At 47.9% G+C, this 24,384-nt stretch overlaps 1 protein-coding gene and 1 pseudogene across 7 annotated transcripts in view; one reads left to right on the forward strand and one right to left on the reverse strand.

Annotated features, from left to right (window-relative positions):
* Positions 1-1,968: 1,968 nt before the first annotated feature.
* GTF2IRD1 (GTF2I repeat domain containing 1) overlaps positions 1,969-24,384 on the reverse strand; it is a 93,545-nt gene continuing 71,129 nt past the window's right edge. For 5 of the 7 annotated variants that reach the window (XM_066636169.1, XM_066636170.1, XM_066636172.1 and 2 more), the window contains exons 17-28: positions 23,891-24,074; positions 23,317-23,375; positions 22,721-22,783; positions 20,371-20,454; positions 18,549-18,732; positions 16,828-16,856; positions 11,023-11,070; positions 6,133-6,210; positions 5,435-5,627; positions 3,980-4,017; positions 3,039-3,175; positions 1,969-2,220 (exon numbers count right to left, since the gene is read on the reverse strand). In XM_066636169.1, coding sequence (XP_066492266.1) covers positions 2,152-2,220; positions 3,039-3,175; positions 3,980-4,017; positions 5,435-5,627; positions 6,133-6,210; positions 11,023-11,070; positions 16,828-16,856; positions 18,549-18,732; positions 20,371-20,454; positions 22,721-22,783; positions 23,317-23,375; positions 23,891-24,074 — 1,166 coding nt within the window. In that variant the 3' untranslated portion in view covers positions 1,969-2,151. The remainder of the gene's footprint in view (positions 2,221-3,038; positions 3,176-3,979; positions 4,018-5,434; positions 5,628-6,132; positions 6,211-11,022; positions 11,071-16,827; positions 16,857-18,548; positions 18,733-20,370; positions 20,455-22,720; positions 22,784-23,316; positions 23,376-23,890; positions 24,075-24,384) is intronic. The other 2 variants (XM_066636174.1, XM_066636173.1) reach the window with 1 other exon arrangement.
* Positions 11,177-11,298, forward strand: LOC136659745 (5S ribosomal RNA; annotated as a pseudogene).

The raw sequence follows: 24,384 nt of genomic DNA on the forward strand, positions 1-24,384 counted from the left end.
AAACCAGCTCCGTATTTGATCACGGGTTGCACAATAATGGACCACAGTTCCCTTTCATGCATGGAAATCAAAACACAGAGCAATGCCAGCCTGATACTCCGTGCTATTGCCTTGGAGACATCCAAAATAGAAACCAAAACTTGCTTGGCAAAGATGGGGAAATCCCAGAATGCACTATGTCCTGCCCATTATAGTGGCCGCGTTCTGTTTTTCAGCTAGAAAATAGATGGAATTGAAGTCGCTAGCATGCCTCTAGCATGCTTCTAGCGTGAAAATGAGCCTCTCTGTTGTGCTTTGACCACTGCTGTAGTCCAGCATTGTCTTTCCTACAGTGGCCAGCCAGGTGCTCCAGGAAAGTCCACAATTCAGGCATTCAGTTTGCATGCTCTGTCCCAGGAGGTGGTGTCCACTAGAGACACACTGTTCTGAATCTAGCTCTGAGCAGATCTATTCCACCATGAAATCAAGAAACTTTGTTCTATGTACATCATCCCTGGCCCCTTGTTCGTGCCAATGTGATTGGGACATTTGGCCCTGCTTTTCCATCCCCAGTGGATTCCGAACTCTCCCTAAAATTTCAGATGCCATTTACCTGCCTCCTCCAGCATCCTAGCATTGTCTCTTTTTGAAGAAGACAAGATTTTAATCAAAGCTGTCGTTCTTTAATTAAACTCCATTGAAATGCCATCTGTTCGGGATTTTTTTTTAAAAACCCATTTCATATTTTGCCACTTTTAACGAGGATTGTTATTGAATTTAGTATGCATGGCTGCCCCCGCTCAAGGAATAAATAATTTTTTTTAAGTCACTCAACTCCTTCAAAAGTCGTAAAAAAGGGAGAGAGGTTGGGTAATCACGGATCCGGGATCTTCATTCATAGAGGAAAAGGCCCTTTCTCTTTCCATAGATCATTTTCTATGCGGAAGCTCTCTGCGGAGAGCCAGCTTTGAATGAAAAGAGACACGACTGCACAAAACGGCAAAAATTAGTGGCGAACTGAAAACAGTAATAAAGCAATCAAGAAATTGTCTTGCAATTTGGGGATGAGAGAAATTTGCCTTGAAAACTATCTCTGTGGAGGGCAAGCCTGACAATCTCAAGTGGTCATTTGCATCACTGGTGATGCACAGAACATTCTGGAAAGTGTGCAAGGACTCCGCAGGGAGATGGCAAGGAATCTTGGGTACACGTCTAAGCCTGCACCCTAGAGCTGCTAGGGGTGGCCGTGATCCATATGTTAGCTCTGAAGATAAATACGGTGTTGATCCCCAGTTAAGGAAGTCATAGCTGATAAATAAAAGGAGCCTGAATCTATCAATAAAATAATAATCAGATCTGTCTTTACAGTATTTGGAACATGAAAAAGAGGCATTTCCTTTTTTCCTGACATAGGAGGAAATGCCTAATGATGTGCATTTCGAGCAAAAGGCAAGCATTCATCTTAGAAGAGGCATTCCCGACATCGGACAGAGTGCCTCTTCTAAGACGATGCCTGCCAGTTGCGATTAAATATGTATTTTGATCAGTGTAACTGATTCATTCTTGAAGCCTTAGATAGTGGATGTCAGAGTTCCTCATTAGATCCTTATCTCCAATCAGCAGCTACTTTCAATTCTGCACGAAAACCAGAAGTCACTGCTGATTGGAGATAAGGGCTGTTTACACAGTCACCGAGGACATTGGAGGGGGCTGCGAGCCTCCAGGAGCCTGCAAGAGGCCAGCTCTGCCCCTCAGGTAACAAACCAAGCCCCTTGGTAGCAACAGAGCTGAGATCATTGCAGCGCTGTTGCCGTCCTCCAACCTGCTCCCCCTCCCCAAACATTTAGCTGGTTCCCAACTCTCTTGAAGGAGTTTGGGAAGCACTGCTCTAAAACCTCCTGAATTTGGTCCACCATTATTTTTGCAGAAACTTCGATTGGACAGGCAGGCTTGCAATCCCTGCGGTCAGTAATACACTCCAAACGTATCTCAGAGCAAGGCAACACTTCCTTTGTTTTTTATTCAAAAAGGCCCTGGCGGCAGGAATATAGTGTAAAAATCATTGGAAAAACTAAAAGGCATCGATACATATTGGAATATACACTTTGTACAAAAAAATTACACGGCGTTAGTGATGCATTCGTCTGAGGTTCTGATTCAGCAGCTGAGGTCTTAATAATTAATTGGCCCTGGGATCTGGACGTTGAGGCCCCCGTAGTCCAACATGTACATGGGCCATTGCTGGAAAACAGTATGAGAAAAAAGCATTGTTGGGGCAGAGCACAAATCACACACCATCCCATTTTATGGTCCCAGTGACACAGAGTAAAAAGGAAGGGGGCATTCTGGCAAGGTTTAGGAAGCAGAGGTGAATTGGGAGCAAAGTGGGAGGTCCTTAAGAGAGGAGGTTGTCTTCTCAGTGTGCCATTTTATTTCACAGAAATCCCTGGAAACAATGCTATGTCAGCAGTTTTCAACATTTTTCTTCTTAAGGCACACTGACCTCTGTGGTCTTCGCTTCTTGTGATGTCATTTCCAGCTTTCAGGAGACCCTTCTGGGTTCTGTGACTGTTTTTAGGGCAACTGCCTGTCGTAACACATTGTCTGTCCCTCTTCCTCCGCTGGCTTTGGGACAGGCAATTTGTTACTACCGACAGTGGCCCTAAAAACAGAGTCACAGGACCCAGAAGGGTTTTTCAGCAATTTTCAACCGCTGTGGTCTAAACTCCAGTGATACACCGGTGGACCTTTTGCAGCCCACCAATGTGCCGTGTCATGCTAGATGAAAATCATTGTGCTACATTATCACATAGAGGACTTCTGGGAAATTAAAATGGCATGATGAGTGCCATCATCATAAAACTGGGTGAAAAAGGTTTTACCTGGGCAAACCCTTTCCGTTGGAGGAAGACCTGGCTAGAACCCTTCTCCCTAGCCTGCTAGCTTTGTATTTGCAGATTTATTTTTTTTGGGTGGGGGGGGGGAAGAGCATGCAGGAACATTCTACCACCTGAGCCCACAGACTTCAGGGAGAATGAGGACATGGTTAATATATTTACCACAAGCGAGATCTGATTGGTTGATGATGTAGACTCCAGGTTTGAAGAGGAGGACGATGACGATGATGAGGAGGAAGATACTGAATTCCCTTCTGAGATCCTCTTCCGCTTCCGTTTGGGGACGCCACTATCGTTTTCTAGGGATATTCAAGGGGAAAAGATGTGTTTCAACTGGAATGGCCTGTTTCCATGTAACACCCCCCCCCCACACACACACACTGCTTTTTTCTACCATGCAGTAAACACACATTTGTAATGAAAAGGCAGTGGGGAGGGGGAAGATTACACACTCTTGGTCACTACACTTCAAATTGCACCATCCTGCGCTGCTTCTCTGCAGTTAATTGCACCTTCCCCTGTCGCTTCTCGACTTCGAATTGCACCTTCCCCTGCCACTTCTCTGCTTCCTATTGCACCTTCCCCTGCCACTTCTCTCAGATTGCACCTTCCCCCACCACTTCTCTGCTTCAACTTGCACCCTCCACCTTCCACTTCTCTGCAATAAATTTAAGAAGTGCTTTCATGTTAGTTAAAAAAAAAGGGTTGTAAGCCACCTTGATAGTTCGTTTGGAATGGCAAGGTATAAATGTTTTAAATAAATAAATCATTCCCTCTCTCCTGTTTTGCAGTTTTCACTGGTGAGCCAAATCCCCAGCCTCTCCTAATTCAGTCCTGAGAATACCTGCTACAGCCCAACCCTAAATACATGCACTCAGAAGTACGTTCGACTGAGTTCAATGTGACCACCACCTAATAAGAGATAAGGATACTATACTTGATTAACTGGGTCATTCGTCCAGTGCATCTATGGGACAGGCTGGGAAGGCACAATGGCCGGCCCACCTGCGCAGGCCCTTTCCAGAGCTGTAGCCAAACAGGAATGAGATGGCCAGCGAAAAGACTGTTTCACCAAAATTGCTGCCTTTTGTGTTTCAACTTGCCTGGTTGTTTGGCCTCAGTGCCTCCATCTGCAAAAGGCCTGTGTTTTAAAAGGAAAAAAGCTGAGTTACAAATGATGACATGTTTATAGTTATTTTCAGAAATCAAAGTGCTACTGGATTTTACACATGCACTCAATGGCTGGGTTCAGCAATGCCATGCTGCAGACCTCCAAAATTCTACTCCCACAAAAGCCAAGCAAAAACAGACCAATTTGGTGGTGGCGCTTTGGTGGGGTGGGCATTTGGTTGCTTGGCCGCTAGGCTAACTCATGATGAATGAGTGGCCTGGCACGGCTCGACTGGAGACCTTTGCTCTTGGTGCAGAAGGTCCTGAGTTCAAGCCCAGGTATCGCCAAGCAAGACTGAGCAAGGCCCCTCTCTGAAACCTTGGAGAGCCACTGCCGGCATCCTAAGCTAGATGGACCTTGGAGAGTCGGTGTGGGCGGCCCTAAGCTAGATGGACCAATGGGGCTGACTCCACAGAAGGCAGTTTCCTGTGTCCATTCCAAGCAGCCACAACTCGGGACAAAGCAACTTGCTTTCCCTCCAGGAAGTCCCAGGTTCAGTCCTTCACACCAGTCATACAAACCCCAGACTCGAGATCCCAGAAAGTTGCTGCCAGTCTGCGAAGGCCACTGCTTTTAAACTTTTGCTTTGCACCACAAAAACCGTAAATGGCAGTCATGCACAGGAGTCATTGGCTGACTTCACAATTGTTCTGCACCTTCCTTCCCTAAATTTCGCCTCTTTTGAAAAGCCAGGCAGCTGCACACCATATCTTGCCCACTGGTTCACCACCATCCCAGCCATTTCCATTTCCTCCTGGGCCAGGAGGGAAAGTGTCATGTGATCACCATAGCAATGGAACCAAGGTTCCCAGCCACATCCTGGGGTCCTAACAGTGCCCAGGGTGGGATGACATGGTGCCCAGGGCGGTGTGACCCTACTGCATCATCACCTCGCCCCTGCACACGTGTACTACACCCCTCTCCAAGTATGGTTCCATTTTGGAACAAAACAGGCTATCAGGAAGGAGGACCCAACTTCCAGCAAAAAGTGCCCCCACTCCCCACAGAGAGGCCAGAAACACCTGGAACTGTGTGGACAGAGGGACTGCACCACTGCACCTGCTCACTGACACAGTGCATCCACTCCTGGCTTAAGTGGCACCCAGGGTAAATGCCCTGTTGTGCCACACCCTAAATATGCCCCTGCAAGTACCACCAGCCATACAGTGAGATACTACTGGTGCTACTTTAAAAGCACTAGTGCAGGCAATGTTGAGCTAGATGGGCCAGCGGTCAGACTTGGTGGAAGACGGCTTCATTTGTCCATTTCTGTTCACTGATGCTCCCATCATGCCACCAAAATGAATGAAGCTGTTCTGATTTGATGCCACCAGAGGAAACGGCTGCTTCACAAGTTGAAAAGAAAACCTGGGCAAGCAAGGCTCACTGTAGCTGGTTGATAATGGCCATCCGGATCCGGTCTCGTGCTTTGAGGATCTTCTCCAGCCGGTGGATGTCGTAGGTGTTGGGGTTGCGAAAGGGGATGTCGTCCGGTAGGCCGGTCACTTCGATGGCGTCTGGACTGTCCCGGATCAGCTTGTATGGCACCAGGACAGGCCGGTTCAGGCCCAAAGCCTCTCCTGAAACAACAGCAGGAAGGGATGATAGTGCTTAACTATAGCCAGACTACTCCAACCTATTTGACAGCAGAGACTCTAGAGCAGGGGACCCCAAACCCCGGCCTGGGGGCTGGATGCGGCCTGTGGCCAGCCTCAATCCGGCCTACGGCCAGCCTCTTGTCCCCTGAAAACCTCTGGCCCACTTGGCCGAACATGACTGGAGCTGTGCTCTGGTTGCATCTGGAGGGTGTTCTAAGGGCCAGAGAGGTTGAATGAATGAGCCCATTCATTCATTTATTCACACATCTAAGTTCCATCTCTAATTTATTTATATAAATTTTATATTTAAATTTTTTCCCCGGCCCTCAGCACCGTGCCAGATATCTGATGCGGCCCTCTGGCCAAAATGTTTGGAGACCCCTGCTCTAGAGCCTTAAGTGTACACGATCCTGCTGGTGGGTGCTTTGCTCCATAAAACCACTATTAGTTCCACAACATACTTTGCACACAGAGCAGCAAGACTCACCGTACTTTTCGTTGAACAGTTCCTTCACTTGCTCCCGGAGAATTACTTTCTCCCCTAACCGGTTGGCGTCGTCTTCATCTGCAGAGAAAGAAGCCGTAGAGCCATCATGTTATTTATTTAAAATTTGTGTTCTGCATTCCCCCTTCCAAACAGATAACTTGAGGGTCCCAAGTTGCTAGAAATGGCACACGTTTATAAACAACACCAAATCGACACCAGGCACGACCAAGATGCTGGTCTGGGAGGTCCATGTTTGGAGCTCTTGTTGTCTCTCTCAAAATACAACTGGGGAGCAGTTTGGATCAGGGCTATGGTGCAGGGGGAGGGTTAGGCGCCCCCTTTCGTCAACTAAATCAAGGCCTCCCGCAGCTGCTTTTGGGGAAATTAAAACCCTTGTGCCCCACTGAGTTCGGCCCAGACAGCCAGCAGCACAAATTTTCAACAACCGAACAGAAGAGCTGGACAAAGCCACAGACCTATCAAAATAAGGTATTATTTGGGCAAAACATTTCGTCTGCTGTCAAAACACCATTTGAGAGAGGACCTGTCATGTCTCCGGGATGGGAATTCCACAACGTGGAGCCACAACAAAAACAGCTCTCCCACATGACTACCAGCCACACCACTGTGGTGGCATGACACGGAGCAAGGATGCCTTCCATGCTCTGTCTGCCTGGGTAGAATCATGCGAGAGGAGACGGTCCATCAGACCAGCTATTCCCAGACCACTGAAATGGATCTCTCCTGCCTTTCAATCTCATGCTGATGTGGTTACTGAGAGCCTCCTTCTACAACAGGGATTCAGGTTTATTGTCCTGAATCTCGAAGTCTCAAGTTCGCCCTTCCAAGCAACACAAATAAGGAATTTGAAGATTATTCAGCCCCCGCCCCCCAATACTCTTACCCCAGAACACAGTGCTGCATTGCCCCTAACCATTACAGAGCACAACTCTATTTTTTTGTTCTACTGGGCTGGGAGAAAGGGGACCAACAAGCAACTTGGACAGCCAGTGCGGAGTAGCGGCTAGGCAGTGATTTTCCACTTTTTCCTTCTCATGGCACACAGACCTCCATGATCTTCGCCTCTTGTGATGTCACTTCCAGTTTACGGGAGACTCTTCTGTGGTCCTGTTTCCACGGCAAACGCCTACAGCAGGGGGTTCCCAAACTGTGAGCCATATAGCTCCCCAGGGAACAGTGAAAACCAGCCAGGGGAACTGCAGAATCTTCATGAAAAACATGCCTACAAAGTATAGGATTGTAGCCCTAATGGGAAGCCGCAGCCGATGACCCAGTAGGTCAAGGGAGCCACCAGTCGAAAAAGTTTGGGAACTACTGGTCTATAGTAGTGAACTGTCTGCCCTGCTTCCTCCACTGGCTCTGCTGGCAGAGGAAGAGAGACAGACAATTCGTTACTATAGACTATCAATCAATCAATCATTACTATAGAGTGTTGTTCTAAAAACACAGCCACAAAACCCAGATGTGTTTTTCAGCTATTTTCAACGCCAGGCTCTAAACCCCTGCGGCACACCTGTGGACCTTTTGTGGCACGCCAATGTGTCAGGACACAACGGTTGAAAATCGCTGGAGTGTCACACTAGGATCGGGGAGACCTGTGCTCAAATCTCCATTCAGCCATGAAACCCACTGAATTACTTTGAGCCAGTCACTCTCTTCCAGCCCATCTTACCCAGCCCAAGCAACAAGAATCTGTCAAGGCTACAAGGATTGCAAGTTCACCGTGAGCTAGAAGAAGAGCAAGATCCAGTGCAGTCTCAGGACCAGGAGACTGAACTTGTGAATTGGGACTTCCACAGCCTGAATTTCGCTTCTGCCATGAGCCTTCGGCTTGCCTGCCCCACTCCCTCTCAGCCTCAGCCTTCCCCATCTGCAAGATGGGGAGAAGAGTAACACGCACCTTCCATATGGTAAGCCAGACATATCAGGTCCTTTGTGAGCTCCAAAAGCGATATGGGAATGCCAAGTACTATTCAGTTTATAGTGGAAAGAACAGCAAAAACAGCTACAAATCCAACACGTTAAATTTGTGTCCCATTCTGCGGGCTTAATGGGAGTGAAATCAATGACCCAATGCCATGGCTCTGATCCAGTATGAGCCCCTTCCCTGCGGTAGATTTTAAGAAAAAAAGAATAGAAACAGTTCTCTGGTGGCTCCTTGCACTCGCCCCTTCAGCAGGACAGCTGGGGAGAGGCAGGGGAGACCAGGCATTCTGGCTGGTCCTTGCTGGAGCCATGCCCCCAGCGCCCTCCAAGGGGCCAGCAAGCACAGGATTGGGCCTGACTGTGCCGAGACTCCATGGGGGACTTCGACGTCCTGTCAGCCTCCATCATTTAAGGATGTAGACTGAGGGCAAAGCTGGAAGGATTTGGGGGCCCTGGTCATGAGGAATGGGGCACACCCACCCCAGCTCTTACACCTTGGACACCTTTTGTGCTCAGTTTGATAGATATGGGTGTGTCGATGGTAGCAGACAAAGAAAGGAACCCCAGAGTTAAAAGTCTGGGAGTGGCTTTGTTCTAGACCAGCGGTCTTCAACTGTTCTCCTGCCACAACCCCAATTAAGTATGAGACTGGGGACCCAACACCAACCCCGCCCCTTCCTGGGGGCCTGATCTGCCCATCCCCACCCCACCCACTTTTCTCCCCACCTCTTATGTCTTCACAAGAACCCTGTTGCAACCCTGAGCAGGAGATGTGAGGCAAGACAGTGGGAAGTGGCCGCGCAGGATTATATCAAGAACAGTTTGGATAAGGCAGGACCTTGATTGGATTGGATACAAGCCCTCTCTTGCATAGGCTTTGAAAGGCTGCCGGGACCCCCCCCCCCCAAAATGAGGCTTTGCAACCCCATTGGGGTCAGGATCCACAGGTTGAAGAACACTGTTCTAGGCAGTGCTAAATATCTGTGGTGGCCTTTCTGGAGTCAGGAAATTGGTCCGATCTGAGTAGGAGTAGGCCTGCTGGGCTTACGCAGAGAGAGAGAGAGAGAGAGAGAGAGAGAGAGAGAGAGCGCAGCCATTCTCAGCCTTGCTAGCTGAGCTCCTTTGGAGATGCCACCTTATTTATTTATTTGTTTATTGATTTATTAGATGTACTTTTTTATTTTTAAAACACAATGGTAGGCTTGAGCATGGGCTATGTCAGGGGTGCCCAAACCCCAGCCCGGGGGCCACTTGCGGCCCTCAGGGAGCCCCCAGTCTCCAATGAGCTTCTGGCCCTCCAGAGATTTGTTGAAGCCCGCGCTGGTCCAACGCAACTGCTCTCAGCGTGAGGGCAACTGTTTGACCTCTCGTGTGAGCTGTGGGATGAGAGCTCCCTCCACTGCTTGCTCTTTCACATCTGTGACGCGGTAGCGGCAGCAAAGGAAAGGCCAGCCTTGCTTTGTGCAAGGCCTCTTATAGGCCTTGAGCTATTGCAAGACCTTCGTTCATTCATATAAGTTCATCTTTAATATATTCATTTATGTAAACTTATGTAAATTTATTCAAATTTTAAATGTAAATTAATTCTTTTTTTCTCCTGGCCCCCGACACAGTGTCAGAGAGATGATGTGGCCCTCCTGCCAAAAACTTTGGACACCCCTGGGCTATGTAGAAGGCTAATAGGAGGCGTAGGCTATATAACAGAGGGTCTGTTGGCCAGTTATAGTGGGATGCAAATAACCAGGCTGGGGGAAAAAAAAACCTGAGCTGCAAATATCCAGGGACATGAATAACTGGGATACATTTGACCAGGACTCAAACATCCAGGATGCAAATCCTCTGGTACCTGCCAGTGACCTTCTGCACCAGAGTATGTGCTCCATCACTAACTTATTGGGGTGCCTAATTGGGACCCAGAGTCAGACTCCTACCTGGCTCTGGCTCAGCAGTCCAGAGTTTCAGACAAGGCTGTTCCCAGCTGAACCTGGAGAAGGTGTCCAGGACCTTCTGCATGCAAAGCAGCTAGTTAGTCCCCCACATTTTTGGTCCTGTGGTTTGTGATATGCCAGCTCTTTCATCTTGGCACGAATGAGTGTAGAATGACTAAAACTGGAAACATCAGGGGCTTGCTTCACATTTGGAAAGGAAAAATAGTCATCCATTGATGTACTTAAAACAAAAAACCTCACACTGTACCCTGCATCCGTAAGCTCATCCCATTCCACAACAACCCTGCAAAGTGGAGAGACAGTGACTTGACTAAGGCCAACCAGAAAGCTTCATGGCTGAAAACAGACCAGAATTCAGGTCCCCCCATTAGAAGTCCATCAGTCTATTCACTAAAGCAGACGTTACGAAGGAGCTGACTTTAGTTTTGCTGATCTACGGCCTGTGCAGTTTGCCACAGGTTTCAATTCGTGTGTGTTTTTCCCTCCGCACATCACGCATGTCCACCTGTGCATGGATTCACTCCTAACAAAAAAGCAATCTTGACGTGACCCTATATACGATTCTTTTTCTGCAGTGTTTTACTGATGTGCACATGTGCTTCTAAAGCCTGATAAAACACCACACCAAAAGAATCTCAATAAAATTTGTGCGTGCTGTTATGTACAAGACCTGTGCCTCTTCCTCCCTTGTCACCTGATCTGGTCCTCACAACAACCTTGGGAGGTAATTTAGGCCAAAAGATGGTAACTAGCCCAAAGCCACCCAATCTTTGTGGCTATACAGGGATTTGAACCCAGATCTCCCCACTCCTACAGTCCAGCACTCTAACCACTACTCCACTGCTGGCTCCCATTTGTAGGGATGAAAGTAAACCAGAGAGAGACTAACTGATCCCGGTAATAATTTCTCTCTCCATTTGGAGCCGTGACTTGGCTAATTAAAAACGTGTTCCTTGTCTGCTACCATCCACAAGGCATCAACTGAGCAACGTACCGTTCAAAGCGGCGTATGCTTTTTCCAAGGTGGATATCCGCCTAGGGGCTACGACATACATTTAGGAAAGAAAAGAGAGAATAGTGAGCGGGTGACACTTTGCTCTTTGCACAAGTCCAAAGCAGTAGAAAATGCTGGCCTGGCCTTGTGCCAGGTGTATAGCTCAGCTGTTACCCTGCACATGCCTGATCTTGTCTGATCTTGGAAGCTAAGCAGGGTCAGGCCTGGTTAGTACTTGGATGGGAGACCGCTTGGGAATACCAGGTGCTGTAGGCTTATACCACAGTCTTTCGAGACTGAAGGTTGCCAACCACCACCCAGAATAGCTCTCCAAGACACAGGATGGGAAACTAGCAAAGCCAGAGAGTTAAAGGGAGAGTTAAATCATTTTGTTCATGAAGAGGTTCAGTTGCTCATCACCTGCCAACCACAAGAGGGCCAACACTTTGAAAGTAAACTGTCTGCTCAGTAAGCAGGCATGTATCCTGAAAAGGCTCATCCTTTGGTTCCAAATGGTCCAATTTGACACTCCCCCCAGGTCCCCAGAAGCAAATACGGAGGTGAGTCCATGCAGAAGCTCAGACCCAAAGGCCACCCATTCCAACAGGGGCCTCTGGTCAAACAGCCACTATCCCACAATCATTGTGGCTCAACTTACAGCTGATTCTCATATGACACATTGGCTGCAATCCTAACCTCACTTTCCTGGGAGTAAGTGCCATTGAACACAACAGGACTTGCTTCTGAGTAGACCTGATTAGGATTGTACCCTTAAACACTATTCTGAGTGCACAGGGCATTGGTCCACAAGACGGCATTTCTGAGGCAGGGAAGCTGCACTTTCTCAGCATTTTGGAAATAGGAAAATGTGATTTCCACCTTCCAGAGGCGGCACCGCAGTTTGCAGTACAGTAGTAAAGGAACAAGTTAGAAGGTGGTTTCATGAGCGTTGGGGGGGGCCTATTGGTTAATGCTCAAGCTGTTGATAAGCAGCACACCTCTCCCCTGCCTTAGTGCCCCCACCACACTGCAAACCCCTAAAAAGAATTTGCTTCAAGTCATTCTGGAGCTGGATAGTACTTTAAGCACACAACTGGGGGTTACTTCTCGTTAAGAACATAAGCACCTCAGAAGAGCCCTGCTGAATCAGCCCAAAGGCCCACCTAATCCAGCTTCCTGTATCTCACAGCAGCCCATCAGGGGAGAACACAAGACAACAAGAGACCTGCATCCTGGTGCCCTCCCTTGCATCTGGCATTCTGACATAGCCCACTTCTAGAACCAGGAGGTTGTACATATCCATCACAACTTGTAACCTGTGATGGACTTTTCCTCCATCGATCTGTCCTATCCACTTTTAAAGGCACCTAGGCCAGACACCATCACCACGTCATGTGGCAAGGAGTTCTACAGATTAATTACATGCTGGGCAAATAATTCTTTTGTTTTGTCTGTTTTAATCCTTTTGAAACTCAATTTTCATGAATGTCACCTGGTTCTGGTGTTGTGTGAGAGGGAAAAGAAAGTCCCTCTATGCACTCTATCCATCCCTTGCCTAATTTTATATGCCTCAATCATTTCCCCCTCCAGATGCCTTTTTAGAGCACCAAACGCTGTAGTCTTTCCTCAACGGAGGTGCCCCAGGAGGAGATGGGGAAGGGGGCAGACCTCTCTGACTACGGGAGAGGAGTGTGGGATTGAAGATGAGGTGGAAAAGACTGGAGTGGCCACCACAAGAAAAGAGAGAGGAGAAAGAGAGATGAAGACATGGATGGATGAGGGCATTAGGTGCAAGTTCCCACGAGCCTGCAGTCTGTCTCCTGCAACCGGACATCACCTGAGCTCCAGGCCCTTGGGCAGCATAAGCTAGGTAATGGCCCCCACCTCCTGAACTGTCTGCCTTTATGCACCCGGAGAACTACCCTGAATGAAGGCAGACGACTGTGCAGACCCTGCATGGGATGGAGAACTGTACAGAAGGGGTGAAGCGGCAGGAAAGACTATTGGGGGGGGAACTGGTGAAGAAGTTGTAAGCAAACCCCTTAATAATAAGCTGCAGAGCATCAAGACAGACAATCTCTGGTAACTTTTATGCCCCACAAAGTCCTCTCCCGACCCACACGACATTGACCTGCCCCCTTGGGAGGAGCAAAGGGTGGGCAGGGAGGCTACAGACACGTACTCTGGAGGTAGGAGAGAGACACAGAAGGGGCGAAGAGGCACCAAGTCATTACCTTGTGATACCTGTGAGGATGCTGCAGTCGGAAATCAGCAGGGGAAGAAAAGAAAGTGTGTCAGGCCCAAGGAGGGTTAAAGCACCTGCCACCACGTCTGCACCAATTACTCTGCCAACAGCAGCAGCAGCAGTCTGGGTTGCCTCTACACCAGTGAACCTGCCCAGTCCTCAAGGCAGCCCTTCTCTGGGTGCCCCTGCCTTATACGATGAGGCAGGTGGGCCACCAGCAGGAGGGCCTTTTCAGTGGTGGCTCCTAATCTTTGGAATACCCTTCCCAAACAGCTCATGCCTTCATTCATGCCATTTAGGCTTCAGGTTAAAAACTACAGGGTGACACATCAATTCTCATTGAGGAGCTGAGCTGAATGAGGAGGGAGGGGTTCAGGGGCAAAAACCAGCAGCCCGATTCATCCGTGTCCGTTTTCTCCGCACCATCAACAGCTTTGCGGGACCGACAGTTCCACCCAGCTGCAATTCTCCCCCCCAGAATGGCCTGGGAATTATGCCAAGTCATCATGTAGTGTCGTTCCCAGCGGGCATCCTGTAAAAACAGTAGCGGCTGCTGGCACCGTGGTGGCCAATATTAGCAGTTGCCATTTCGTTTTGCCCACAGCGCCCCAGGTTGACTCACTGTTCTTGGGTGTTATGGGAAGAACAAAATGGTGGCCATCGGCCAAACTGCAACCCCCTGAGCCCAATCAGATAGTAGAGGCCAGTCAACACGATGGGTCCTTCTCAGGTGCTGAGGCCCTGCCTCCTGAACGAGGCTATGCTGCCCTCAGGCCTCCATTTTTCTTTCAGTGGTCATTTCAAAAACATGCTCAGTGTCCTCCTGACTCCTGTTTCCATCCACTTCCCCTTTTGCATGGTACCTACTACATCGTAAGCCAACGGACAGGGCTTGTACTGCTTGTAAATGTTTGTCCAGTGCCAAGAACATTTCAGAAAACAAATAAATAATACTCAGAGGAGGAGATGACGTTTGCCATTAAAACCTGAGGAAGTCTGAATGCATGTGCGCGCATGCGTTTAATTAAAGACTATTGCATGGTCTATTTTATTAATTGGAGGACGGAAAGAGACCTATCGGTGTGGAAAAGGAGCTCGGGAAAGAGAACAGGCAGCTCTGGGGTGCATTTCTCATCAAAGCAGAGAAAACTGGGACACAGAAATGAGGTTCTTGACTAGGTTGCTTCAACTCGATTCCTTTACCGTGTAACCTCAGCTTCCATAAAAAAAGAAACAATGGTCAAAGTTGTCTTGCATACCAGTTCTAAGGAGTGGCCAATGGCCATCATATCCAGTCCAGGACAGTCACTGTCACACTACCAGAGCCCAAGAGGGTGTTGCAAAAGAACGACTGGCAGGCCACATGAAAGACCTGGACTTCTGTGGCGAGCCCAAAATATCTTCCCAGAGGAGGCTGCCTATTGAATAGCTGTGTGCCCTTCACAACTCTAGCAGTGCTTCTTTCCAGAAGTCAGGTCATTCTGCTACAACCCTGCATCAGTGCAGCAGCTTTCTAGCGCTCTCAACGTGTCAACACAGCAGAACTGCCCATCCTTCAAAGAGGCTGCCTGAGTGCCCCTGTGTGAGTCCCTGCCCTAAATCCACCCCCTTCCAACCAGGAGCCGTTCCCTATAAGAGCCACTCATGCTGAAGCTCAGTGGGGCTTCTGAGAATGGGTCATGTTCTCTTGCACACAACTTTTGCATAACCAGCGGTGTACCAACCTGCCACAGAACCCGGGGTGCTAATGTAGTGATGTCAGCTGGCATTGCCATAGCAAGCGACACTGCTACGTCACTTCCTTTTAGTGTTTCTAAGCGATCCCCAGAGGTATTGAAACACTAAGATGTGGTGGCTGCCATCTTAGGTGGGCCTCGTGTGAAACCCCCCATGTGATGCTCCGGTCTGGAACCTGGGGCATCCCAGCCCAGGCATCCCCTCCTTGGTACCCTACTGGCATAACAATTCCCTGGGAACTGCTGAAGTTAAGGACAGCACTCTGTGGCCCCTGCCATTAGACTGGGGACTCCTGGGAGACTGAGGAAGAGCACCACAGCAAGGGGATGATCAGCCATTGGCCAGGGAAGGATCAGATGCAGAGAATCATTTTTTCTTCCATCCAGAAAGAATGGTCCACTGCAATTACCCATTGCCCAAGGCACGCAGTTCTAGAGGGAAGCAGCTTCTGGCCTCTGCCACCGACCACAGCAGAGATGGCCAACTGGTGGTCCTTGGAACATTTTTTGAGCAAACCAGTATCTGTTGCCGACTGACACTATAAACAATGCAACATATGTACTCCTTGGCAGCTGCTGAACTAAGCAGCGAGTGTGAATCACTCCAAGCTCCATCTTATGCCCCCACCCCATCCTCTACACATGTACAGTTGCTCATAGTGGGCACATCAACAGCACATAGGTTCTGTTCAAAACAGGTTCAGCAAAGTATGCCAGTCACAATTACTATCTGATGAATGGCTGATTAAATCCCAAACTTGATCACTTGTGACTTTAATCTCATCCAAGAACAAATTCCTAACCCTCAGGGATGCAGAAGGACTAAAGACTGCTGGGTTTTTGTTTTGAGTGTGTGGGTATAAAAACATATTGCTTCAATCCATTGAAAGACAGACTGAGGCGCATTTGATCAAAAGGCAGGGTATAAATCTGCTCAATAACAAAATTTATTTAACATATTTATAGATTGCTTTTTTCCACAAAAGAGTTCCCCAAGTTGTTTATATTGTAAAAGGAAATGCAAAAATAAAAATTGTTCCCTGTCACGAAGGAACTCACCCTTAAAACAAAAAAGAGCTTGAAAACGGGTCACTGGAAAAAGGATCATACTGGGATAAACTGGGACAGATGCTTTCCCCCACCCCACTAGACGTAAGAGGACAATCATATAAACAAGAAACAAACCTTTAGGCTGCACAAGTGAAATATCTAATTTAATATTTAGGGGGGGGGGGAAAAATATGTGCTTAATCTATCCGAAGTTTTGGAATGCTGTTCTAGGGTGCCCAGGCACAGACAACCACATTCTATACAACAAGGCAAGGCAGGGAAAAGAATCCTATCCCCCCATTGCAGGGGAATTGGATCACCCCATTCTGGGGGAGCATGCAGTGTTCCTTCAACATCTGAACAGTTTTCAAAGGGGGTATCTGAACTGCTCACAAGAAAAAAATAAATTGCAAGAGGGTATTGACTGGCTTAAGAACTGCCTGTCTAGACCAGAAGGAATATCGTGAGGATGGCTATCTACCCCCACTCCCAAGGATATAGCTACCTACCCTAGAGTTGTGGTTATAGCTCCACAGCTGCTCTGGCTTTACCCAGAATGAACAAACCTGGTGTCGTTCTCTCTTCACTAAGGACATACACGTTTAACATAAATATGTAAACATAACACAACAGAGAATGCCGGTATACGTTGTAGGTATGCACAAGAGGCCGTGTTCCCCAAATGGACAACACAAGCATATGGTCATGATTTGGTCATTTCTGCAATGGCAACATATACTTGGGAGTTCAGTTGCTAAAGTGTTTGGCACTTACCAGGTTTAGGGATAAGTCCTTGGAATGGTCTGGAAAAGAGAAGAATGCAAGACTGATCAGGGGACAGAAGCCAAAGCATCAACAAGCCTTAGTTCAAGGAAGTCAGAGGGTGCCTGGATGGGATTCACCTGGGAACTCTGTAAATGAATGAAGCTTCTTCCTACCGAGTCAGACCTTTGGTCTATCTACCTGCACTGGCAGCAGCTGTCTGGAATTTCAGGCAGGGATTTGTCACTGCCCTACCTGGAGATGCTACTAGGCGCTGAATCTGGGACCTTCTTGTGGAAAGTGGACGCTCTTCCACTGAGCTACAATACGTCCTCCATCAATCCACATTTGTTCCAAGTGGGAAGAAAGATGGACTATAAAATGAAATCAATAAATATGTTTTTAGAGGGTGGGTCTTTTGGGACATAATTATTAATTGTTTGGATTAACAGAGCGCCATCCGTGTCTATAGTGCTTTCAACAGAATGAAAGATCTGTCCTGAAGGGCTCACATCCTCACAGAGACACAAGTGAGTCAACTGAGGAGGGGGGCGGAATGTGGAAGCAGGTTACGCCTGGGGAAGAAGATGCAGTTATCCATCGCAGTGGTTTTCAACCAGTGTGCCGTGGCACGTTGGTGGGCCATAAAAGGTCCATGGGTGTGCCACGGCAGTTTAGAACACAGAGGTTGAAAATTGTTGAAAAACTCTTCCTGATTCTGCAGCCCTGTTTTGAGGGCAACTTTCTGTAGTAACTAATTGTTCCGCAGAGAAAGAAGGATGGACAATTCATTACTACAGACAGTTGTCCTAGAAACAGAGCCCCAGAACCAGGAAAGGTCCAACAGAAGCTGGAAGTGACAAGAGGCCAAGACCACAAAGAAGACCATAGAGGTCAGTGTGCCATGAGGAGTAAAACATTGAAAATTGCTGACCTATCACATAGACTAGGGATGCTCACACTTTTTTGGCTACTTTGAAACCCAGCAAGGCCTGGACATCTACCGGGGGGGAAGGAAGTGTCTGACAGACACCCCCTTTAATGTATGGAGCCCCTGCTGGAGTCTAGTCAGTTTCGTCAGTTTTGTTGCTGCATGCCTGAAGAGCAGCTAAAGTGTCAGTTTCAGTTTAGTGTCAGCTAAATATGTCAGTTTCCTCTAGTCACTAGACGAAACTGACATATTAACAGTTTGGAGAGCCGGCTCCGTGATCTACTCATTTTGCCTCGCGATCTACCGGTAGATCGCGATCCACCTATTGAGCACCCCTGACATAGACTAACTCAAGCTTACAATGCAGTACGGGGACTAGGGAGGGGGATCAAAGGCTTTACATAATTACAACAGGGGATCCCCAACAGTGGCAATATCTTGGACTGAAACTACAATAGCCTCACTCTCTCACATACACACAGGGAGATGCACCAACAATCTGACTGGGAAGAAGGCAGACGCCTGTGTAGCTCATTGTAGCTCAGTGGCCGAGTACCTGCTCTGCAAGCAGAAAGCCCAGGTTCCATCCCAGCTACATGAGCCTGTCCTGAGATCTTCTTAGCCCTAATCCTACATCACCGCCACACAGAAGCATTTTGCATTAAGGCCTCCCTATGGCTTGAAAAAGAGGCCCTGGGTGTACTGCATGACTCAGCCCTGCTTGGGAGAGATATTTTGCATGAGAGAACGACACCCTCCACTGCAAGGCACAACCTGGCAAAGATCCCAGAGGGAAGAATACCTTGTTACCGTGAACTTGATCTTGTCCGCCACCGCCAAGATCCGCTCCAGGTTCTGGGAGCCGAAGGTGCATGGTTTCCGGAATGGGATTCCTGGGGGGAGGCCCTCGATGATTACGGAGCCCGGGTTGCTCTTGATGCGCTTGTATGGCACTTGGACTGGATATTTGATGCCCAGAGCCTCACCTGGAGGAAAGGAAGGAAGGCACGTGAGAGAAAGGACGGAGCACTGGGTTCGGATGCAAGCATCTCACGCTCAAATCTTGGGTGGCCACAAAGAGTGAAGGAACCAGTACACTTGCTTAAAATGCCAGAGAGCCACTGCCTGCCAGCCTAGATGATAATGAAATAGAGCAGTGATTTTCAACGTTTTTCTTCTCATGGCACACTGACCTCTATGGCCTTTGCCTCTTGTGATGACACTTCCGGGAGACTCATCCAGGATCTGCGGCTCTGTTTCTAGGGCAACTGTGTGTAGTGATGAATTGATGGGCAGGAGGTCTGGCCTTGAGGGTAGAGCCTCCGTTAGCCCAAAGATAACATCAGAAGGTCGCCAGTTCGAGGACACCGGCGGCTCCCTGAACGGCTGAGAATGGCGAGACCTTGAAGCAGCTGAAAAGCTCAGCTGAGTGATTTCACCTGCTCTGGGTGTGAACAAGAAGCGTCTTGGCTGCCCTCCTTGTGAGAGATGGAGCTGCTTGCCAGCTTGCATGGGAGAACTGGAGGCCAGAAGTAAGACCAAACCAGGAAGATCCATCCTGAAATGTTGTTGGTTCTTGAAAGAGAGAACCTCTATGATTGTAAAAATCCCCTTGAGGGATCTAAAAACGCGTGCCTATGTAAACCACCTTGAATTAAGTCAGAGGAGTAATCCAATGACCAGAAAGGCGGTATACAAATACCGGGTGGGTGGGTGGGTGAGTGAGTGAGTGAGTGAGTTAGTTGCCCTAGAAACAGATCCTGGAAGAGTTTTTTAGCTATTTTCAACCGCTGTGCTGCAAACTTCCAGGCCATCTGCAGGCCTTCCGTGGCACACTGATTGAAAATTGGTGACTGAAAGGGACCAATGGCCTGTCAATTTAAGGCCGCTTCATTTGTCGTGGTGGAGTAGCTCTGAATGCAGACATAGTCATTAAAACCAAAAAGTGAGAGAGAGCCATAGGTCACTGGGCAGTGGTAGGACTGGGAAAGTCCACCTCCCTTTCAGACTTCTTAGAGCTGCTGTCAGGTCCACAGACAGTATCAGGCTGGACAGACTCAGCAGAATGCAGCTCCATAGCTTTGCATGAAGTCCCATAGTTCTGTGGCAGAGTGCACACTTTGGACGCAGAAGGTCCCAGGCTCAAAAGAACCTAAGCGCAGCACTGCTGAGTCAGACCAAAGGCCTTTTTAGTCCAGCATCCTGTCTCCCATGGGCCCTCAGATTCCAGCAGGAAGCCAGTAGATGGGGCATGAGGGCAACAGCCTCCCTGTTGTATATTCCCATCACTTGTGATTCAGAGGTCTACTGCTTCTGTTCACGGAGGTTCAATTCCTTTCATAGTTCAAAAGGACACTGGTCATAGTTCAGAAGAGACCTGCTGGGTCAGACCCAAGAGGGCCTAACTAGCCCAGCCTCCTGATTCCCACAGTGGCCAATAAGAAACAAAGCGAGTTCACACTACACTACCACGGAAAGCAAATCCTCTCTCCAAGCGCTTTCCCTTCTTGCAAAAATGACAGTCCTTTTCTTAAGCTCGCCCTACTCACAGGGTTGTCGTGAGAATAAAACAAGGTAACACCACATATGCCACCCTGAGATTAAAATCCCGCACAATTTCTCACCGTATTTCTTATTGAACAAGTCCTGAACTTGTTCCCGTAGTGTGTTTGCGATATCTATTCGGGAAAGCCGAGTGTCATAATTTTCTATAAAGAGAGACAGGGGAGGGAAAAAAATGATTGAATTCTTACTGTTACATTTTCAAGAAAAATGCTTCTGTACCTCGGTTCTGGTGCAGCTGCTCCAAAATTCTTCCAAAACAAAACTAAACCAGAGAACATCCCTCAAACAATAAAGTGCATTTTTATTATCCATGAGAGTTTATCTCCAGAATCAGGATCAAGGCCATCAACACAAACCATTTGGGCTGGAAATCGCAAAGTACACTTCTCACTTAGGTGGAAGCGAGTCTCACTGTGACAACTTGCAAACACACACGTGGGAAATAGAGTCTTCTAAAATTCTTCAGGGAGGAATTAACTGCAAAATATGGAGGGTGCCTTTAAGCATGTGCAGAGTGCTTGGCCTTCTAGCAGGAAGTTACAGGCCAGCAGGCTTTTATGTGTCTTCTCTCTTCTGGTAAGTATTAGTTCTTACGAATTAAATGTAATGACAGAATGCCTTTGAAGACTGAGGTCTGAAATTCAATTAAGGTAAACATTGATAATTCTGAGAGTCAATATTTAACAGATAAATATGACAGCCAAGATGAAAGTCCTCTGCAGAGAAGGAGGGGAAAAAGGTGGGCACTGCTTCGTCCAGCTCATGTTCTGTTTCTATATGTTTCACCATCTTCCCTACTCCACAATTCCCTCTGAAAAAACATAATGATTCTGAGGCAGTGGCATAGCGAGAGGGGGTGCAAAGCACTAAGTTTTGCAGGGAGCCTCACCGCAGTGTGCAAGCAGCCCCTCTCAATCCCCTTCTGAGCCATTCCGGATGGAGGGAACAAAATGGAGGCATTCACCTTTGGGTCTTCTCTGGCATTTGCCCTTGTTTTACTCCCCTGCCCAGAAGGAGGGGCCACTTGCACGCTGCAGTGAGGCTCCCTGCAAAACTTGCTGCTTTGCACCCCCTCTAGCTGTGCCACTGTTCCAAAGAGAAATGTATGCACACATGTATATCTATGTGTATGTACGATGACATCCACCAGCTGTCAACAGAAGTGCCACAAATAAGACTCCCATTTTCCCCTCTATCACAGTGTCAAAAATGCCCCTTCCCCCTTTGCCACCCGTGAATGGAGCTGCAAGTCACTTTGGTTCAACTTTATGCCAGTATTACATATGCCTGGTTCTCATTGCATTTGTTAACCTGAACCTGAACTATCCTGCTTCAGATTGCAGGTAGCAGCACATACGATCAAATGTGAAACAAAACTGCAAGCATATAGAAAAGTAGCCTGTCAGGAAGTCTTCTCCCTTATTACCTACATTTATATGCACAGAGATTTATTTAATCGCATGGAAGAGAAGTCATGTTTGCTCTGAATTTGGTATGCTGAGGTTACAAGTTTCTAACAACGCAGTCTTGGGCATGTTTACACAGAAGTATGTTCCACTGCTTTAAACTGGGCTTACACACTAGTAAGCGTGTTTTGGATTGCAGCCTAAAAACATCTGCAGTGCTGATCGTGCATTATTGAGAAACACAGGTCATAATCCTGTAAAGGACTTGTACTGTCAGTGCAAGAACTTTCATAAAGGTTTGAGAGTCAGGCCGCTGTCACTCACTGCCAGACCACTGCTGCAAGTGGCAAAATGTGTGGCAAGCACAGCAATGAGTCAGAGAGGCTCAGCAAGCATGGTGAGTGGTCTGTGGAGGTGAACTATGGGCAGGGACAGGGAGTAATGGGGTAGGTTGGGGAAAGGCCTGGGATGTGCATGTTGGGGGCACGGGGGAAGTGAATCAGTGGCAGCAACTTCCTCCCAGATCCTACCCCCAAAACTCCTACACCAAACACTCCCTGGCTCTCCTCGAACTTATGCCTGCAAAATGTCTTGTCTTGTCTAGGTCTTGTCTAGGTCCAAGGAGACCCAGGACAATTGGGAAGCCTACCAAGAGTACTTATCTCCTACAGCCTGTTCGATCACCCCTCCCCCCAGGAAGTAGTGCAGCCTCATATGCTAACATGACGAGGGCTAGGATTGGGCAGTTGGAAACACGACTTTTGCTAAGTTAAGTACGCATCTGCGAAGCTCGCTGGAACTGGACTTACCGGGCCAAATTACCCAGGATCCAAGACCAGGAAAAAAAGGGCGCCTTGGGTGCCCTTTGGGGAGAAAGGCAGGATAAGAATCGAATGAATGAATGAATGAATGAATGAATGAATGAATGAAAAAGGTATAAACCCAACTCAAAATTGTATGAATTAGAGGAGGAAGTGGCTCTGTAGAGCACTCTCATTCTCACCATGGAATCCCGGCCTTTTCACAGGTTCCTCCTCCAGACGTTCACTGGAGTCTCGTTCGTTGGCTGTTGGTGCAAGAGAAAGATGCTTATTCATTTGTTTGCACCTTTAAAATCTTCCAGTTTAGATTTAACATTCTCCTCCATTCTTTTTAAGCCATTCCTCTCGCCAGCCAACTTTGCCCTGAGTACACTAGCTCCATTTTTAGCTATTAGGATTAATGGAATATTCCAGCTAGTATGCGGCTAGGTCAGTTTCTCATGAAAGCCAAACACGGCGCATGTAGCCAATGAGTATATCCAAGTTAAGGGTCACACCACGATGGCGTGGATTCCCTGGGGAAACTCTTTGAGAAGCAGGCTGTTTGCCATGAAGCCAAATGAGTTCAGAATGGTAACATACTTGATTGCGCATATATATATATATATAATGGTATCTGTGAATGTAAGTAAAGAAATAGGCCCCAGGAGGTTTACAGTCTAAATATAGACCAAGGGGGAAACAACAGATTGGAGTGGGGGGGGGGGAATGGTAACAAGGAAAGCACTTGGTTTGCTGAAGGCTAGAAGACTGAAATCCTGGAGGTCAATTGACTTACCTACCGCTCCTGGGCTGTCAGAGGCCGTCTCCTTCACTCCTTCTGTAAGAAGCTCTGGTCTGAAAAACAATGCAGCAGCAATAATTAGGGGACATTTCATATAGAACTATATGGTAGATGCAGACCTTTGAAGAGATCATGATGCTTTCTAGAGCAACAAAAGCACCACTGATTTATAGCTATGGGCCACGAGCACCTTTTGAACAATATTGTTTCTTGCTTTTTTTTTTAGTGGGAGACCAAGATTGCACCTTCTCGCCCTACTGCCCCACCATTAAGACCCCCATAAATCCACATGTAGGAATAATGTCTGAAGAAAATGTAGGTTCCCAAAATTCAGCACATAGGCCCAGATCATGCAGTCTCTCTCTCTCACACACACACACACACACACACACCCCGCCTACACACTTTGGAGGTGTTGGAAGTGGAGGTTGGAGGTGTTGGAGGTGGAGCAAATGCACATGGTGGGTGGAGCCAAAAGGAACCATCTAATTGCCCAGCTGCATGACAAGGGGAAGGATGAGACTGGACTGGACCACATGAGCAGTGAGACTGGCCTTTTGGACTTTACCTCTTGATGACAAACCGGATGCTGTTGCTCGCCTGAAGGATCTTCTTCAGCTTTGCAATCCCAAAGCAGTTTGGCCGTCGTAGCAAGATGCCGTCGGGCAAACCCATCACAAAGAGATCGTCCGGGTACATCAGGAATTTGGAGTACGGGACTTTAACAGGCTCAGAGACTCCTATGGCTTTAGCTGCGAATGCACATCAAAACAAGGAACTGATGTGAGAGCCCATAAAAAGGGGTTGTCATCAGCCAGAAATATACATACAAGGGTGTTACCAATGTTGCTGACATTCACAAATATCTGGCTGGGAGCACAAAGTCATGCTGCTCGTAATGCCCCCCCCCCCACCAATTCTCCTTTTGGCTTAGAATTCAAATTGAATCTTGCGGGTATCTGAACTAAAATTTGAGATCTACCTAAGAAGAAAAACGACCTTCCCAGCAAGCCTAGAATTATGCTGGCATCAGAGCCTGTTTTGGTCATCCTCAAGCCAAGA

This window comes from Tiliqua scincoides, chromosome 8 (genome assembly GCF_035046505.1).
Source record: "Tiliqua scincoides isolate rTilSci1 chromosome 8, rTilSci1.hap2, whole genome shotgun sequence".
Lineage (NCBI taxonomy): Eukaryota > Metazoa > Chordata > Lepidosauria > Squamata > Scincidae > Tiliqua > Tiliqua scincoides.